Genomic DNA, 20,535 nt, shown 5'->3' with positions numbered 1-20,535 from the left:
AAGCAACTGGTAATTAAATATTGAAAACATTTTCCCTAAACAGTGTAAAATTTTGGAAAAATTTTTTCACAAAAAGTAATTGTCACGCACAACGAGTCTGTGGAAAATGTCAGCTCGATTGGATCACGGGAAGTGGGTTAAAAAACGACTGAAAGATTTGCACGGTCCTAAGCAAGCAAGCAAGCACGCAAACTTAATATAAAGGATTTAAAAAGTACATTCATGATGCATTACATTTAAAAGGCATAACATAGACAATAGCGCTTTGGAGAGGCCGGAGAGTAGGAAAGGCGGGGAGGGATGGATGCAGTGCATAAGACGCGCAGAGCCATATTTTTAGTTAAATTGTAAACAAGAAAAAAGTTTGCTCGCCACAAGAGACCTACATGGTGTAATTGAAGCGACAGTAAATTTCACCCCCCCCCTTCTCGGTTTGTCGAGAATATATTTTTTTCTATTGAGGCGTGCAGCGTGTCCCCTGGCCTTGGACTAAATCAATGAATGCACATGAAGGCAGTGATTAGCTGTCTCTGCATGTAGACGCATTGGGTGCTCCAGGTTTGTGAATCTTAATTGGTCTCAGGTGCGGCAGCTCGGTGACTCCCTACGGACGCGTTTATCACATCAATGCCAGGTGATTATTGTCCTGCATCGACTTGCTATTGATCGTCGGCAACCCATGCCAGCAGCGTTACGAGAGAGACGGAGGATTTTTTTCTTGTGTGTGGAGTTGTTTTTTTCTTAGGCCGTCCGCCCGCCCTCCCGCCCGCCCTTGTGCAGAGGGAAGAAATCAAATAAAATAGAAAAAATATTAGGGCCGGGGATATTATTTTTCCCTTCAAAAGAAACTTTCCTTTCAACAAGTCGTTTAGCGACTCTACATCATTTAACATCGCCTTACAGATGTATCTTCGGAAGTGGGCGGGCGGGCGGGGTGGGGTGAGAAAGAGAAAAATAAATTAACGGCAAATTTCGACTTGGCTATTCATATGTGAAATACATTGTCAAAGGCAATTTGCAAGTGATGGATACGCCTTTGGCTGCTTAATAGGCGCACAAGAAGTCATGTTCATGAAAGGCAGAGCCTTCACAGCCACCGCGTGCTCTATTTTGCATGACTGCGGCGTGCAGGCTGCTAACAGACCGGGTGGGATTGCTATAGAAACCTCTGCAGGTAGCATTACAGCACAAAAGCGGGTCCGTACCCATGCGCGCTTTTTTCCATTGCCCAGAAAAAACAAACAGAAAAAGATTGTGCAGCTTAATTCATTGTGCAAAGATGGAATATTGCACTGAGAGTAAAAAGTAAATTAGTAGCCCATTGTGGAGCGTTAAAAGCCTCACTGACTGCCGCAACAATAGCTATGCTGCGCTTAAAGCTGTTGGTTTTATCTTTTGAAAATGTCGCTCTTAAAAAAAAATTTGCACACCAACCGGTAGTGCACTTTGCTCTGCTTGCAACCAATGCAATGCACCTTTCCAATAAGGCATGCTGGGATATATTTTATTGTTGTCGTAATCTTCATGGAAAAGAACGCGAATGCAAACCACGGGGCTTGAGTCCTCCAATTAAACTTTCTATTGCGGCGTTGCCGAGGCTGGTTACAGGTTTACCTGAAAAGCATAATCATGTGCGGGCATGAGTCCCTCCGTGTGCCAGAATGCGCCAGGTATGCAGATGCTAGCAGTCGCGCGCCTTGATTGCTCCTAAAGCACTGAGCTGGCATAACTTCGTCGTCTGTCGACGTATATTGCACATCTGTCGGCATTTCGAGACACGCAGAAAGCGCGCGTCGATATGATCGTTTAATAGATCATCAGCATTGGCGTTGAGTTGCTCAAACATGTACTCAATACCACTGCGAGTGCTGCTAGGGCGGCGAAGACATTCCTTGTTCGGTACGAGATGATGAAAATGCACTCCTCCAAATCATATAACACATTTATGTCAGCGTGCGAATATTGGCCATTTTTTTTTATCACCGATCAACTTTTCTGGCCAGGCAGTGTGTCATCTCTGTGTGGCTTTAGCTTTCTCAGAAGTTCTATCGGATTCCTCTGTTTTGTTCCGTCTGAATGGCTGGCCGTGCTTGAATCCTATCACTCGGCAAGACTTGTTAAAAGAGCTTCGTCTGCCCAGTGTTTGCCGCACTTGGTCCATCACTTTAAGACTCTCTACCAGCATCTGGCAACCTATTGCAGGGGGCTGTGGAGGGATTATTTGATGTCGTGAAGCAAATGAATGAATAAGCCAACCATCATAAAACCTTGGGTGCTCTTTCATACTTCCCTCGAAAGCTGTTGCTGCGCCATTACTCGCATTGAGGTTTTGTTTCACAAGCAGTACACTAAAATAATATATGTGGAACGGTGGGTTTACGGTGGTTAGCCGACCACGCGATAAACCCAGCGACGCGAGTTTGATTTCCGACCACGGCTAACATCAGTGCCACGTGATGTCTGTACCACTCCTGGTCCCCCACCTCTCCCCCTCCCCGCTTCCTCATCAACCCGCTGCACTGGCCACCATGGTGAAGTATGGGGGAGGACAACCCCCCCCCCCCCCCGTGGCTCCCCATACACACAGCATAGGGGCAGGCCTTCATCCAGCAGTAGATTGACTGGAGTCTGTAAATGATGTGTATTATTATTTTTATTATTTAATCTTCACAGCACGGGTATATACGTGTTTGCTGTGGGGTATACATTCCTAACATTTTTTTGGCCATGGTGAACCAAGCACGTGTGTGTGTGTTATTGTGTATGTCCGAGCATCAATTCCGCCGCACACATTTTTAACAAATACATTTTTTTTGTTGAAAACAAAACGCAAACGCCCCTCGCAGTGACCTGTCCATCTTGAATGGAATCTGTTGTGCCGTGGCTTTTCATGTTGAGTGGACGCATCCTGAGCTGGACGGCCAATCGATGCGTTCCTTTTGAAGCTCAATTCTGTGTTCTAAGCATTGGGAAAATGCACACTGGATTATGCAGCATTTGATGTTGTGCATGTTTTGTTCTACGTATTAAATTGCTTCCACTAGGTCTTGTTTTCAAGTACCTCATTAGATTTCGGGGATTGAGTGGTAATTGTTGCATAGTGATGTTCTAAGCAACTCAAACGTGTTGATGGATTCTGTTTAATATTGGTATTATACAACCCCCAGGCATTATCAAACCAAATATGCCATTGGGATTACCGGTATAATATATAAAGGATCGTGATCCGATTACTTTGCACTTTAAAATGGGGTAGATTTGAAGAGCCATTTTTATGTAACGGCAGAAAAGCATTATAAGTGGCTTAAAGTCTCTGATTTTAAAGCAGCTCGTTGCCTTCCGTGTTCTGGCAGGTTTGCTTTGTTGCTGTGGATACAAATGATGAAAGCAAGGCTGCGTATTTTTTTCAGCAGCAGCAGCAGGCGAGATAAAAGTGAAGGAACATTTGCGCCTATTCACTTGCGTAATTAAACAACATGTGTTTCTTTGAAAAGGTGCTTTGCAGCGCTGCCCTCCGTTATTGTTTTTCATTTGGTCCCTACGGGGGCACCCGATTACAAATGGGCGCACACGACACGCATTCGGAATGTCTCCACCGAAATAATTACATGTGTGGCGGGGACAATGTTATCAAGGAATTTTCAGCGGGCGTGCTTATGTCAGTCACCATAACAAAATAACAATTTGAATTGGTGATTTTCATTTGCTGTCACATTCCCATTCTACATCGTCGGCAAGTCGAGGCGGCAGGAGGATCGGTGATTACCCTCGAACAAAAATGCTTTTTTGAGAACTTCCCGAATTTTCTGCACGCGGTCTCGTACGAAAGTTACTGCAATGCCCGGGCCACATTTGTAGCCGTGTCTTTAACTTTTTTAAATCCTTTATATTAAGTTCACTTGCTTGCTTGCTTGCGCGCTTACGACCGTGCAAATCTTTCGGTCGTTTTTTAACCCACTTCCCGTGATCTAATCGAGCTGACATTTTGCACACAGACTCGTTGTGCGTGACAATTTATTCTCGTGAAAATTTTTTCCCAAAATTTTCCATTTTTAGGAAAAAAAAAAATTCATATTTAATTTAAAATACCAATGTGATAAAAATGAAACTCTTACTCAAGAAAAATAGAAATGAACAATAAAATAAAACCGATGCCACGCATATAAAGGATTTATAGTGAAAAACTTTGTTTTTATGGGTTAATTTTTTGCAATTATTGTGTTAATATGTGAAGAATACGATGTGTTAGGCTGCACGACTCGTGTGTAATTTGGACGTAGGTCCCCTATACACGACCGGCGAGAGTTAGCCAAATAAATTACCGTACAGCGAACAGTGCAATGTAGCAGTGTGTCAATCTCTTGAAATCACCAAAGCTTGCTGCCCCGTGGATTATTGTCACACGGCGCACAAAAATGACCTCTCGGCATGTGACACTTTGGGTAAGCAACTTTTTTTTTAAATGTTGACTTTGAATGCCGTCCATTTTTTAAATTCCATGTGGGTGACGGGTTTAGCCAGCTTTGCACTGTAAAGCGCAGAGAGAGAGAGGCTTGCAACACAACCCACCAAGTTTGCATTGTGGCAAAACAAAAAATAACAGAAACATAGTGCGGGCACTTAGCAAACCGCTTGCGCATGCAATGCGGATAGTCGTGGACCTGCGCACCGCGTTTCCTGCGACGGGAAGGAGAAACAGGCGCTGGATTTTGCCCCGGTGGAGGCTACTACCTCGCCCTTCTCTTCATGGCTTGGCAGAGACTCCGCCAGTCAAAGCGTTGTTTGTTCAGACCAGGTCACATGATTCCCAGCCACAGTTGTTTCCTTGTGTCGTTGCTAGGCTCAGATAGCCCCCCCGCATAAGGAATAAACGGCAGGCCTCAATTTTAACACGCGGGCCAATTAGCAGATGGCCGCCTGCAATCTGACGCTTATTTGTAGCTGACGCGCGGGTTATTGTGGTATGAAATTGAGTGTTGTTCCTTATTGAAATTTTCGGATTTTGTGAAAATAATTTATAGCACATCATGCGGGACAGTGCTTCATGTTATCACGATACTGTATGCGTACAGCATCTATAATGGAGAATTTACTGGCTGGTATGCTAAACGGAACCAGGTGGCTCGGCAGTAGAGCGAGCGGCGAGCAAGTGGAAGGTTACGAGTTCTAATCCCAGTTGAAAGGTTGACTCATCCCATCATTTCTCCTGGGCCGCTAAAGTGAATACCACTCTGCGGGGAAGGCAGCAGTGGTTGTCGCCCCGTGGAGAGGCCTCGCCCAGGCCACAGAAGTGGGGAATTTCCACCGTCGGACGGGAGTTTGTAGCAAACCACTTCAGTGCTCGTGTGACAAGAAAACCACTTCGATTCTCGTATGTAACGTGGGTGAAATCTAAGCTTGCTGGCCAAAAACCCGAAACGTCGAGAAACAAAGACCCCAAAAAAAAATGCGCCTTTTTTTTTACGGTCAAGTTGGGTTACAGTTCCGCTCCGTAATGAAAAGCAATCCCGAGTGGGCTGAAGAAAAACACATGACAATTCGGCAAACGCTCTATTTCCGCGCGGGGACATTTGCCAACATTTTCGACTTTAATCATCCTTTGATTGTAATTTCTTATTATTTTAATATCAGCAAGTTCCCTTTGTGGTGGTGGTTGTTGTTGTTGTTGCTGCTGTTACAGCACTTAATCAAGAGCAACTTGATGAAGGGCTGTAACAAGTAATTTATTTGTTTTCGCCCACGCTGCCAACACCCAAAATCGCGCCACTCTCCACCACCCTGCCCGCCCGGCCCCAACTCGCCACCTCCCGCACCCAACACAAGCCCTCCCCGTGGCCAAAGTGTCGGGGGGGGAGCACACACAAGGAAGTGATGAAATCACGTGGGTGTTTCTGCCAGGTCCGTCCGTCGGCTGATCTGTGTGACAGCTGGCTGGCTGGCTGTCTTAGCCAGCAGGGTTAATGTTTAACGTGCTGGCAAATTCTGATCCTGCCAAATAACCAAGGGTTTGGGAAGGGGTTGGGCAGTGGGGGGGGTGTAGCTCAGGGCTGCTGTATCTGTGGGGCCAGAATTGGGAGGGTGGGGTGGTGGTGGTGGGGAGGAGGATAAGAGTTGGGAGTTTGGTGGTTTTGCTTGCAAGGGAGGGGGGAAAGAGGGGAGAGAAAAACAAGTTTAAGCCAGGTGGTAAGCAGGGGGAAGGCCTTTGTTCATTCAACAAGCAGCTTGCCGCAGCAGCGTTTATTGCACAACTGTTCCGCCCCGAGATTTTTTGCGTTGCGCGTGGCGTGGATGGGAACGGGGTTGCTTTACATAATCTTCGAGTAACACATTGAATGTTAATTGTTATTTTTTATTACAGCATTGCTGGCAATTTCCTTGTAATGTCATGCACGTGCGTTCGTATGTGTGTACACGTCGGTAACGCCATGGTAACGTCTGAGCATTAGACATAACAGATTTGGCAAGTGATGGGCACAAACCAGTTTGATTTCTTCTTCAAATCGTTGCCTGTGGTAATCTGATAGCATTTATGTAATGCTTTAAATGTTAAACTGCATCAGTGCGATGTGATCACGGGCGCGTAGTTTTTAACGCTGCTACAGTATTTAGTTACCAAGAAATTGTTCAAATAAACACCGCTGCACTGTATCTTCGTCCATTGCATGTAAACCACACGGATTGCTGCGGAGGTGCGCCAAGGTTTTTTGCATCGGGCCCATATCTACCCGATACATATTTAGTATTTTAGACTTCTATCCGCACGCACAGAAGCGGCTTTAAGCGAGAGGACACCAACACAAAAACATGTTTAGCTCCTGCCCCAGCGTGTATCCCTGTCTGCCCGGCCGCCTTTCCCCGCGCTCCCCCCTCTTCCAAAAGGGGAGCAGGCGCACGTGGGTGTGTGGTAATGGCCTGAATCGGGGGATGACCCAAGCGGTTGTTGCTGCTGCTGCCGCTGCCTGTGCCGCTGCCGCATCCCGTTTGGGCGTGGAATGCGCGGCACTCCGATCCTGCAGCGTGCACGCCAGCCGGGTCCGTGCTCTCGTATTTTAGACGCGCGGATCATCGGCCAGGAATGGCACGCCGGCGCATGCCAAGAGCTTGCGCTGGACACGCCATCCATCCATCGCTAGCCTGCCCGCCCGCCCTCCAACCCAGTGTCGTCCCTACACAAGGAGGGTTTTTTTTTAATAACTAGCAGGCGCTGTATTAATAGCCAGCGCGCTTGTCGGTCGCGTGGGGATGCTGCCGTGGGTGGAAGGGTTAGTGCGTCGGACTCACAATCCGGAGGGCAACCAGTTCGTTTTGGTTCGATCTTGTGATGCAGGAGGTTAAAGCAATGACGCACATTTCTTAGGCTCTCCCCTTGCTCCTCTGTCCAACACGGCAGTTTGAACGGGTGCAACCCACAGCTTGTAGCAGATCGGCGGGGTCACTTGTGGTGAGCCACGGTTGCGAGTTGTTAACAAACCTCGCCTGGTATACAGGAGGACGTGGGTTTGATCCCCACCCTGATGCCTGCTGCTGTATATTTGGAGTTTGCATGTTCAACCCGTGGTTGTGTGGATTTTTCTCCGGGCCCTCCGGTTTTTCCCTCCACATTTTAGAAACATTTCGGCTGCTATAAATTTCCACATGATCAGCCACTTTGTGGATATTATCATTTGTGGCCAGGTCGCTCCTGAAAAAAGACCTATACAGCTCAATTGGGCCTTACCCTGGTAAAAAAAAAATTGTAAATAGTGGCGGAGTGAAGTTACCGTAGCTCGCACTTCTTCCAATGGTGTGTGGCCAGCGTGGAGGGGTCGGCCAAAATATTATCTTCGAAGAGCTCACTGCCACCGTCCAATCGGAGGCCCTTCTCTTCTGTCAGCATTGGCGTGAGCACGGATTTGCAGAACTGTCCGTTTTCACTTGGTCTCAGAATCTGAATATTTTTTTTCGTTGGCAAATGTGCATGAATGGGCCAATACCTGAACATAAACACAAGTAGAACCATCCGTTGGGATTGCAAGACCTCAAGTCAAATTGTGATATGTATTTTTTTGGTCCTGTTCCTGATTACATTTCCGGCCCGCGTATTGGCATCCGCGTCGGGAGACAACAAATACATTCGGGAATATCATGGAGCAGCGCGGACCCCCACGTGTCGGAGATTGGCTACCCAAGAGACTTTCACAGAGCTACTTCTGAAAATCACAGTCCCGGCGGGGATGCACTTTCCTACACACTGCTACCAGACTGTATTTTCAGAATCAGAATGTTTATTTATACTGGAGGAATCCGATGCGCTATAATGCTCTTTTTTCACAAATGTCCAGTCAGGGCTGATAAGAACTTTACAACAACAAACAATACAAAAACACGATCGGCGTGCAGAGTACAAGATAGATAAACAAATCGTCCAAACACATACAAATAAAACTAAACCATCCCCATCTGACCAGTCATCGATGGTGTGCAGCGGCAGTCGGACACAAATCGGCCTTTAATGATTTAATCGGCCTTGGGTCAATCCAATGCTGGATTAAAGCCCTCACCATGCCGTGGGTGATAATCGGGGTTGTTTGTCCATACATCACCGCGCTGGGCAATGCAGGTCGGGGTATGTGTACGACGTTAGCCGTGGCCAGGAAACAAATTGGGGTTAGCGGATTCTTAGCTAACCACTGGGCTAATGCTGCCCCCCAGTTTAATGGAACGCCATGCCCTGAAATTTAAAAGTACGCGTGCGTTTATTAAAGCGCAATGTCATTTTTAGCTACGTGATTTTATATCCATTCTTTTTTTTTGTATATTTGGTCACCCACCCCTCTTACAACTATCCAGTCCGACTTGAGAGTTATGGATGTCCTTCATAGCTTTTTTTTACTAGTACAGCAGGATTCCCTTCATTTTTCCCCGTTACGCTTCTTTTGTCTGAAAGGGCTCATTATTGTCTCCCTTTCCCCTCCCATCTGTCTCGTTGGCCAAGCCAAGCGATAGACGACATCCCGAGACCATGGGAAGGGAATTGCGATATCGATCGCCGAGGGTTAGCTTCAGAGAAATGTAATAAACTCGTGGTGGCAGAGTGATGATTGATGCGGGCTGTAGCAAAGCGCCTCTAAGTGACCGAGATCCTTGCCTTTCACACATCTAATTGTAGTCCACAGGAAACTTGTAGCCATGGCGACTTTTTGCACCTGTATCATGGCAGGCACGTGTGTGTGTGCCGAAGGAATCATTTTCAGCTTCAAAGTGGTCCGTGTTGTTTGCTCGCGCTCACTGAAAGCGCCCTTTCTCTGTAAGTTCTATAAGTTATGCCTCAAGGTTACCTGCTGAAACTCTATGCCGTTGCAAGGCAAATACAACACGCTCGCATGTTTAGAATGCGAATTGATGAAGCATTCGGGTAGCTGGTTAGCTTTCCGAACCATGAACCCAGCTAGCCGAGTTCAAATCCTGGCCATGGCTTACACTGGTGGCGATTTGATATCTCAACCGGTCCTGGCCCCCCTGCATTTACCAACCCGCACTGACCAGCAGAGTGAAGTATGGTTACACAAGCCACGTGGCCGATTCGACAGTGGATTGGCTCAGTAAAATGATAGGCTGTATTTTACTCCTAATATTTACAATGTAAAATGTATAGTTTCATACTTCAGGCACCAAATATCAAACCGGGACCGAAATCTATAGTACTGTGCGAGTGACAGAAGTTCATTGTGTAGCGGTGGTGTGTGCCTTTGTTTAAATAATCTATTAAAATATGGCAGGTGCCAGATGTCCCGGGGACAAAACGTATAGCACGGTAAGTGTGCCAACTTTAATTTTCTCACTGGGTTCAATGGATACGTCTGCTGTGCACACACACCAACACTGTGTACAGCTTACTTTAACCCAGCTGAGTGAGTTCCTTGTATGGGTGTCCTCAGCGAGGCAACCGGCACAATTGTGGAATTAAATCGGCCGCGCGCTTTCTTAATGTTGATCGAGTTGGGCTTTTCTTTTTGCCGTTGTTGCTTTTTATATATTTAATAACGGTCTGATTGCTTCCAGAACAATTTTTTTTAGCACAAGGGTTGCCATGGCTGTCTCTTGCTTGAGCTTTCAGATAAGGGCCGGCAAATTGCTGCTCTGGGATTTGTCAGGATAAAAAAGGCACGATAATTCCAATAAAAACTGCCCACCTGTCAAGATAGAGAGTGCCATTTGATGCAAGCTCCCGTGTGTTTTTTTTTTTACAAGTAACTTACTTTGAAATGACAGAAGACTGGAGCAATTTTGAGGATCCGCATTCACGTCCGTACCGTTTTGGAAATGTTTACGGAGAGTCGAAAATATTTATCGTCAAATGCAAACGTGTTCCTTGGTTTTGGGATATAATACGGTCAAAAGGTAAAGGTGCAGCCCTGAAATTGCTTGCTCACTCCACTGCTGGCGAAAGGGCCTCCACTAGAGGGAGCTCTAGAGAGGCCCCCCCCCAATCGGGGGTCATTGGTCTACTCTTCCACGCTATCCAAATGCATCGGAAGGGATGGGAGTACCCACACCATACCCCCCACCACACACGATCTGCCGATTGACTAACTCTGATGTAGCCATGTCTGCTGCTGGGTGGGCAGAGGTGGTGTTGTGGTGGGGGGGGTACAGGTAGTCTCAGAGTTACGATGGTCTGACTTACGATATTTCGATCTTACGATGGCGATAGCGATACGACAAAATTGTTAAATATTTTAAATTTCGCGCGGCAGGCAAACGCAGCAGCGTACGAATCTCGGTGAGTACATCACAATATGATACGTTACGATACGCTCAATGCATGTATGATACGTAGCTTTAGCGATTTCATTTTAGGGTTACCACGATACGATAAGTTCAATGCATGTTAAAAGTTTTTATAGCAGATAGGATTGTTTCCTGAAAAAACTTTCTATTAAATTGCAGTTCATATAGGTAGGCTAAGAATTGACCTTATTTTTTTTACTTTACATTTTACTGTGCAATACAGTATTGTAATTAATAAATACATACAGTATATCGTTTATACAGTACGGTACTGTAAATTGCTCTGTTTTGCTAAATTATCACCATTCTTTAAGACTCCTGGGTAGGCTAGGCCATCTTGGACTTACGATATTTTTGACTTACGATGCGGTCGTCGTAACGCATCTCCATCGTAAGTAGAGGACTGCCTGTATTTAATAAACTGCCACCATTGTTTTAACTTGCTGCGCTCAGAGATCGATCGAACTGGGAAAACTCTGGACTGCAAATCCAGCGTGCAAACCGCTACACCATGGCAGCATTCGGCTATAATAAGCGTCATTAAATATAACTGACTTGCAAAATGCTGACAGAACACCGTTATGAAATAAAGCATTAGCCCCGTTCTTTTTTGTGAATAGGGTATGTAAAGCATTAATTTGAGAGGTTTTATATTTCCAGCGCATTACTGTGTCGTAGACCTGCATATATTATTCATTGTCATATCAAGGTCGCTCTGAAATTGAAATATAGCATTTGATCAAACGTATGACCAACATTGTGGAGGTGTTTTCTTTTTCATTGTCGTAATTTTAAAAAGGGTTCATGGCAATGTCCACGTTGCTTAGCTTCGTGCAATAGTTGTGTAGTGGTTAACTTGCTGTTGTGTCATTACGAGTGGTGCATATGTACGGTCTTAACGTAGAATCTAATTCACAGTAACTGAGCTGTCGAATGTATCCTGAGACCCATGATTAATCATGGCATTATTATACGTGCTTGCATGTATTTGGCACGTTATTGACACACACGACTGTGTAGGCTTTCGCGGATGTGCTGTGTAGCTTCCAATGTGTTTTTGAGCTGGTACCGTGCGTCCTTTGGCACGATGTCTTGACGTTTCGCTCCGTGCCCTGGGAGATTCTTCAGGTATCTGAATGTCTTCGGATGTTACTGTGGGACCACACGCGGTATAACCCGAGTGACGTTACCAATATGGTACCCTTGGCAAAGAGATGAATTCCAAATTTACAGCAAAACCTTGCCACACCTGCCATGATAAAACACAATATTTGTTGTAGTCGCCACTGGATCCAGGAACTGATTCTTAATCAAGTATTTCAGTCTCCCGCAGAAAACCAAAAGACAAAAGTTGAAAAGAAAGGCGCAGCAGCCCTGTTATCGCTTGGTCACGCTACTACTGACAGAAAGGCCTCCACTGGAGACAGCTTTAGAGAGGCCCCTCTGGAGGGGAGGGTTGTTTGGTTCGACTCTTCCACGCTGACCCAGAGGTCTTGGAAAAAGGGGTTATGGGACCATTGACACTTTATACCACCACCACCACACGCGATCCTACGATCGACTAATTACAGAGTGCTCATTCATTCTGCCGGGTGAACGAGGACAGAGGCAGAGGGGGGCGGTTTCTGTTTTTAAATCGAAATGTTACAGAAATGGAGCAACTTGTTCTCTCGTGATTATGGTGGCTCACGCATTTGTCGTCGTTTTTTTTTGTCTTGCAGGGCGGAATGAATTGATTGCACGCTACATTAAGTTGCGCACGGGAAAGACTCGTACCAGGAAACAGGTATGTTGGGTTAGGGACCAGCAGCTTTTTGGCGCAAAGTTGGAAATGAGCCATTGTGCCTTGATCCAGTGTCAGGTTTGGCCACCGTGACAATATGTGAAAGCTGCATGCCAAATAGCCACGAGTGATTGGGATATCACCGAATGTATACAGATACCATTAGAGCCCACTTTCAGCCCACCGCCAGTTAAAGGCATCCCCTCAACGTGCACATTTGGGGAGTGTTTATTTGACCATATGTCACCACCCTGGTCAGTGTGGGTTGGTGAAAGTGGGGCACATAGAGATATAGTGCAACAATGGGTTTTGCTGCACCGCCCTGCGCTAGCCCTGAAGTGGCCCGGATAAACATGTTTTTTTATGAAGAGTGTTCACCCATCCAAGCACTATCCAGGCTCAACCCTGCTGAGACCGGTGCGTTCTGGGTGAGGTGATCACTCTTATGCAAAGTGATATACAACCCTACATCAGTCGACTGCTGGATAATGACTTCCCCACGCTGTGTGGGTTGTTCGACCGTATTTCGCCACGCTGGTCAGTGCAGGTTGGTTGGAATCTTACATGCCAGTGGTTTTAGCTGTGGCTGGAAGTCGAAGTCAGTTGTCGGGTTGATATCACGGCGAGCGCACTAACCACTCCACTCCTCCACGCTGCCTTTATATATGAGAATTGTTGTACCCTGACATGCCACTTTTTCAATTTTTTGCTTCGATGTGAAGGCTTCCCTTTATTTGTGCCTTTGTTTTCAGTTCATTAAAGCCTCGTTGAATTGCAGTTTAATCGGTGGGATAGTGAACAACATAACACATTAAATCTTGACTTAAAGCTTTCGTGACTGCAGGAATTCATATTCTTTGGGTCTTTCAGTAAAGCCACGTAGATGACGATTGCTTGTGTTGCGAGCGAAACGTCGTGATATTTTTATTGTTTTTTATTCACTTTATTTTCATTTTTATTATTTTATTGTTATTATTTTTTCTATCTATGTGACTTTATCGAAAAACCCAAAGAATATAAACACAACACCTTATTAGACTTTTCAAGTATGATGAAAAACAAACTCTGTAATGAATGCTTTTGCTAGAAATGTCATGCTTTTTGTTTTGTAGAATTCCATAGGACACAACAGTTGACTGAAAGGGCCATTTTACCTTCAAACGATCGATCCTGCAAATTAAAAGTTCCAAATCGAGAATGTAATTTGGTAGCATTGTTCTTTCTACAGATAAATGAAATGATAAATGGCTGAATTCCAAATTGATGGTGTTGCATTGCATTTTTTTATCATATATATTTTTTTAAGCTTGAGCACACTCAAAGCATATGTCATTTCTTCCCACGACTTAAGGACGTGGCTGAGAGCGACTGTATCATGACGTGCCATTTTGCTTACTTTATGTTTTGGATAAATGCCCCTAACTCAGGGGTCGGCAACCTACGGCTCCGGAGCCGCATGCGGCTCTTTACGGGCTGCTTCTTGACAATATGTACGTATGTACAGTATGTACTCAGATGCATTGCGGCTCTTGAAATACTGAATTTTGTACCGAATTGGAAAGAAATGGCTCTTCTTGTTATTTTGGTTGCCGACCCCTGCCCTAACTCAACCGTGGTGCTTAATAAATCTGACGTGCCATAAAGATCTAGTTTTATATTTGCCCGTGAATAACAATGTTTGTGTTTTTCTTAATTAATTAATTAATTAATATATCTGTGCACTTGTTTTTAAAGTTCAATAACCTCGCCCTTTGGCAGGCCTGAAATGTAGCCCTGCGCGAGCATGTGTGTGTGACAGAAAATGCTGGATGTTTCTTTGTTTTTCACCATGTTACCACTGCAGGTATCTAGTCACATACAAGTGTTAGCCAGGAAGAAAATGCGCGAGTTTCAGACTTCCATCAAGGTACGTGCGTTCGGTCTTTTCGGCACTAAGCAATTCCAGGGTTGCACTCACCTCCAGGGTCCTGTCTCTTTCCTGCTCTCCCTCCATCTCTCCGGCAGGTGTCTAGTCACATACAGGTTCTGGCCCGGCGGAAATCTCGCGAGTTTCAGGCCAAGCTGAAGGTATGCGCTGCTGGTGGCTGCTCGGGATTTCCCTCTACCCTCCTCCGCCACTTCCTTGCCCCCCTACCCTTGCCCCGTCCCCGACCTCTCCCTGGAACTGCGCCTGGCTTCACCTGCTCGCTGCATGGCGCAGGGCTTCTGCTCAGGGGTTGCAAGTTTCTTATGGCCTGGCTCGCGAGATTGGACACCTTGCAGGACAACCTGCACCCGGGAGGGCAACCTGTAAACAAAACAACTGGAACAAAAACACATGGTGCATTCCTTTCCCAAGCAGGGGGGGAGGGGCGAGGCGCGTTGTGTGTGTCTGTTCCTACCACGAGACTGATTTTCTGTTTCCTTAACGTCAGCGCTATTAGCTGATGCCCACGGACGTTTGGTTAATGTAAAGCCCCGTGTGTGTTGGTAATATCTGTACGCGTGGGCTGTTATATTGTTCTCTGATGGCAGCGGCGTGCAAACGGCGTCTAATTCACCGACATTGGTGAAGGTCCTCACGCAATCCGTTTTGTTCTGTGGCTCATAAAGCAAGTTTATTGTATGCATGTATATGAAAAAGCATATGGCAATAATAACTTTTATTTTAGCGATTTGCTTTAAACGTGTTCTTCTAAATTCCAAGTGTTCACTGGACATTTTTTCACGATACAAAGACTTTTTGCTAGACACGAGGTTCATCTCTGCTTCTGTTTCTTTGGCATGAATTTGCTTTGCATGTTCAGGCTACAGACTAAACAACGCAGACTTGGCCGCTTGTTTGATTAACCCTGTAGAGGCGAAATAGATAGAGAGGGAGGGAGAGAGAGCAGCAAACTCGTCAGATCCTTCCACGCAGAGAGATGGTTTACCTCGTGAAACGAGGGCATTCCCACACAACTTTTTTTGGAGTCTTGCATTTCTTTCCCGAAACAAAAGGGGGTGGGAGGGGGAGGAAATGACACTGGTTTGTCGATCACTTACAAAACATTTCTTGAACGTAATAATATTGAAAACAAATATTATTTGGTTGATTGTAAGTACGAGACGAAAACCATCCCACGGAGATGCAATACTATTCAAAGCGGATAAGTGATAACTTTGGTAATGAGTCAAGACGGTGATTGTTGCAGCTCTAGGTAATGTTTTGTTTATTAAATTCAATCAGTTGCTGGTCGCTATGGCATGCATTGGGTGATTGGCTGATTAGCTGCTAGTATGTGCAGCAGGCTTTTAAAATCTTCCTTTGGCTGTTTCATTAACCAACAGCTTCAATTGACCTATTTACCGCTCACTCTTAGCTCACTCTTACCGTGACACCATCCTCATTCCTTTCAATTTCTAAACTCTAAAAACACATTTTTTTGTCAATCTTGTACAGTTATAAAGTAAAAAAAAAAATCGTCTTTTTTGCCTCCTAAAACATTTCAAACGTACACATATAACTTTTATCGTATAATAATTGCTGTTTGTCTTATGATCTTTTTTTATGTTTCTTTTCAAATGTTATGCATGCTTACCGATAATCAAGTCGTGATATATTTAATTAGGGGAAAATAATCCCACGAAGCTGAGATCTCCAGTCTTGTGAACACAATGCTGTATTTAAAACAAGAGCAGCCATTTCAGTTTTCTTAAATGTACAATGTTGTTGAGACAAAAGCCTACTGCATGCCTGCAATTGAGCAATGATTACGCATATTCTAAGCTAATTTATTCCTCTTGGTTATCACAACAATGGGTATTTTGCATCTTCTCATTATTAGTATTAATTGTGAATTGCAGTCGCTAAATGTTTGCCTGTAGCAGGAAATTGTTTTGTAAGTGAAGGGATGGAAATAAAAAGGCTTTATCCTCCTCTTTTTTTTCACTTCTTCTGGATGGATACATTAACACGTCTTCTGTTGTTGTGCCCAGGGAATGAACATGGTAAGTTTATGTATCGCCATGCCCAACATCTCGCTAATGCCATTGTGCAATAATGCATTGTGGTGGAACCCTCGTGAAATGTTGTGCCAGCTTTGACGATTAAAAAAAAACTCCAACCCACACACGTACAGCCAAGCGCGTCACTTGGATGGCATTTCAACCCAAATTCTTGAACGGTGACGTGGCAATAGCAAAGTAAATAAACTGCCCTCGCGCGGGTTTTGTGCTGCACGCACACGTATGCCGCCAAAATACACGCGAGTGAAAATGAGATTACAGGAAGGCAGAGAATGCCGGTTTGTATTCCAGTAGCCTTGCTTTGGGTCGTGAAAACCTGTTAACAAGCTGACCACGTGGTGACGGTGAGATTTGGGTTATACTCGGCAAATCACTCATTATTAAATTATTTAACACAGCGATCCAGCTTGACCACATGTAGAAAATTACCATATTGCCCCCCCCCCCCTCTTGAATTCCTGAATGCCTCGTGGCTGAACCTCCCCGTGCCGAGCCGGGAGGTCTCCCAGTGGGCCAAACTATTCCAAGACAACACTTCACAACGTATAATTACGAATACGGCAATATTAACGTGGGTTCTATTGCATTTTGCCTGTTGCACTTTCAGCCCGTCATGTTTTAATATTCCTTGCCGTTGCCGATTGTTGTTACGATGCAGATGTTTTACGCGAAGTAGTTCAAGATGAAGTGCGTACGCTTGTGCCCCGTTAGCGCTACCAAAGTTGGAGGCGGCAGTGCAAACGGGCACGCTGACCTTTGCCTACTGATTAAAGCCGCTTAATGTCATGTGACTGCCCCCCAGTGACCTCCCGTGGGTGGGGGGGGGTTACACAAACCGCCCTGTCCGTGCCTCTTAGCGTCAGGCTGTAAGGAGGGCCGCTCCTCCTACCCCCCCCTCACTTCGCCTGGCACACACACGCACTATATTAGCTGCTTAGTGGCAGTTCGCACCAAACTGCGAGAAATCGGTGGCTTCCATCATTTTGTGGCCGCCCGTGAATGCTGATTTTGTGCCCCGTGGAACCTCTGAAACGGAGGTTTGTTAAGGGCCCCGGGACAGTGCCGCCCGTTAAAGTTCAGAAGGCGCTCCTCCGAGCACACAGGCACTTTGTGGCACAACTTGTTTTGTGTTAAACAATTAAGGCCGTGCCTTATGTCTCCCAGTTTTTTTTTTCTTGATCAAAATTGTTGGACTGTAAAATGTAATAATGTTTAACGTAATTCCTGCTAATGCCCGGGGCAAGCCTTCAGATTTACAGAAGCATTTAATCCTATTGGCATTATCTGGCTTTCTGGTCCACTGAATCTGTTTAACCTAATGAGGGAATGGCCAAATTGGCACTTAGTGTGAACCGGTGACCCTGTTTTGAGCCCAAATGTACAGTGTGAGAATGACCCTGACTGCAGGTGAATGCAGACGAGCCAGTTTGTGATTGTGGTGGAAGTTGTTGTCGTTGCGTAATCCATGCTTTGTGCTGTTATTTTTTTCTTATTATCTGATATGACTTTTCAAATGTTTTGATTCATTTTTTTGATTCATTTTTTTGTTTGCCATGACAACTGATAAGTGATGCGTTTAATAATTTTGGATGTCAGAGTTATGATTGGTCAATATGTTTCTCACGTGTGGTGTGTGGTTTTTTTCTTGAATGCACCGTTTGTTAACGTAACCAAAAATGTTCAATGAAAATGTGTTATCTTTGTCCATTGCCTCGTTTAACTTCATGATATAAGAACTGTTTATTCACTAAATAAATGCATCCTAACGAGTACTGTACATGTGTGCATAAAAGTCCACGTAAGATGTGGACAAAAGGTTTAGTGTTTATAAAATGTTTACACAAGCGACAGGATCTTAAGTGTCACTTTATCACTTGAAAAGATCGTCACCAAATCTTTGAGAGTTTGACTGCTATAACATTTCCACGTGAGCCACTTTGTTGAGCTATCATTTGTGATAGCCAGGTCGCATCTGAAAGAGTGCTACATAGCTCAGTGGGCTTTACCTGGTAAACAAAAAAACGTGTAGTTGAAATCCTGATGTCGTTTGAATTTCAGATATACATTTTCTGAATATGAAAACACAATCTCAGAAATGTTGCCCCTATTGCTCTGCCTTTCCCTCAATAGTCTTTTCGTCCTTGTGCCTCCTCTGAAGTGTAAACATATCAACAGTTCCGTGCTCATACAGTGGAGGCCTCGTTAAAGCAGCGGGCCTACAAACCTAAAATGTCACGACTCTGGAGCTTTACAGCACATCGGGACTTCACCCCGCTAAATAAATAAATAACAACATTTGTTCCACATTCACGATATATAATGGATTTTACTGTCTGCAGTGGAATGGGAGAATTTTGCATGATACGAGGAAATGCAGGGAATTTGAATATCTCTTGATTTATGTATTACATGTTTTTTTATTAATAGTGGGGAAATGGATTACAACATTGTACAATGGCCTGACAATCGGCTGTGTGACAAGCCCGGGCTTGTCTGTGTGTGATCCACTGCCATCGGCGTCCCACTGCTGTGAACGCTCACAGACATTGGTGCTGACACAAGTGACCCTATCAACAAGTGGGCCCTAGCACGTGCCTCGGGTCCAAGGTGTCGTGCCCAAGTCTTAGACATCGCCAATTTAAACCTGCGCTTTTTGTAGATGGCAAAGAGACTGCAAAAAGTTGCACCCAAACAAAGCAACCAGTTTTTTGCCGTAATGAGACTAGGCTATAACTGACCGTCAGCCAGCCAGCCAGCCAAATGCATTGCACCTGTGTCAGGCTTAATTTATCCGGCGGTAGGCGCTGAAGGTGGCACGGTGGAGTGACGCCTGCGTTTGTGACATTCCCAGGATCAGACGACGAAGGAAAAAGCGATGCAGAGCATTGCCAACATGTCATCGGCACAGATCGTGTCAGCCACCGCAATCCACAACAAGGTGATGGGGCTCACGGCTCTGCCGCAGCCTTCCTACCCGACAGCAACCGGGGTGAGAAACACTCGGCACACGTACATTCGTTATCCACGAGCCGAAAATTACCTTGTGCCCGCAGAGGAATAATTGCATATGAGCTTCGCCGCTCCTTAAGCCACCCAGCGCCGTCGACACAGAACTCCGCTCGCCTCATAATTTTCTGAATTCTCAATTAAGGGTCGTCCCCCCCCCCCTACTCGTCTCTAGAGTAAAGTTGACGTGGCTGTCCTTTAAGTTAAAACCCATGCCCTGCAGGTCATTCCTGATGGCGACCACGCCACAACGGCCCCTAAACCACGCCCCGCATGATAGAAAGACAGCTTTGTAAATTCAAATTGTATTGTAGTAAAGTTTACGAAGCTTTTGTGAGATCCGAGTTGTGTAATGATTCTCCCACCCCTGCTGTGATTCAATGGATTGTTATTCAGGGTAGCAGCTTGATTAGGGAATTGATGGAGCTGCCTCTTAGTGCTGTCACAAACCCATTTCATATAACGTTTACTAATAAGAGAAACGCACATTCTTAGACGATTTGATGCATGTATTGGGAGGTTAGCAATGTAAATTAATGCAACACTACCTCTCATATGTAGTTAAAATTTGAAATATTGTTCAAATCTTAATCATATATACACGAAAAAGCATTAAGCTACATGTCTAAACATAAATATTGCATCCAAATGTATTCATATTTCACATTCTGGTGAGGGCTAAAGCTGAATCTGATAGGTGAGATGTGCCGTATTTATGGAGGTTTTAGACATACACTTTAGTAGATATGCACCGATACAAATTCTGATAAAAACAAATAACGTGGTCCGCACATAAAAAATTGAAATGTAAGTAATTTTAAAGCCAATCACTTAATAGTTACAACAAATATTTTGTCGGGCTTTGTTACATTCACGTTTTTCAGTGACCAACGTTGCGTTACTGCGCGGTGTCAAAAGCAAGATTGCGTTACATTTGTACGCGGGTTGCCATACGCAAGTTAATACCCACTCATGATCATGTAATCCAC

General features: G+C 45.0%; 1 protein-coding gene across 13 annotated transcripts in view; it reads left to right on the top strand.

Annotated features, from left to right (window-relative positions):
* LOC144936512 (transcriptional enhancer factor TEF-1-like) overlaps positions 1 to 20,535 on the top strand; it is an 82,528-nt gene that overhangs the window by 33,976 nt on the left and 28,017 nt on the right. For 6 of the 13 annotated variants that reach the window (XM_078863640.1, XM_078863643.1, XM_078863644.1 and 3 more), the window contains exons 3-7: positions 12,492 to 12,556; positions 14,397 to 14,459; positions 14,558 to 14,620; positions 16,511 to 16,522; positions 19,392 to 19,529. In XM_078863640.1, the coding sequence (XP_078719766.1) occupies positions 12,492 to 12,556; positions 14,397 to 14,459; positions 14,558 to 14,620; positions 16,511 to 16,522; positions 19,392 to 19,529 (341 nt within the window). The remainder of the gene's footprint in view (positions 1 to 12,491; positions 12,557 to 14,396; positions 14,460 to 14,557; positions 14,621 to 16,510; positions 16,523 to 19,391; positions 19,530 to 20,535) is intronic. The other 7 variants (XM_078863647.1, XM_078863652.1, XM_078863648.1 and 4 more) reach the window with 5 other exon arrangements.

Source organism: Lampetra fluviatilis, chromosome 16 (genome assembly GCF_964198595.1).
Source record: "Lampetra fluviatilis chromosome 16, kcLamFluv1.1, whole genome shotgun sequence".
Lineage (NCBI taxonomy): Eukaryota > Metazoa > Chordata > Hyperoartia > Petromyzontiformes > Petromyzontidae > Lampetra > Lampetra fluviatilis.
The sequence above is the reverse complement of the archived record's forward strand: the minus strand, read 5'-3'. Positions and strand labels throughout refer to the sequence as shown.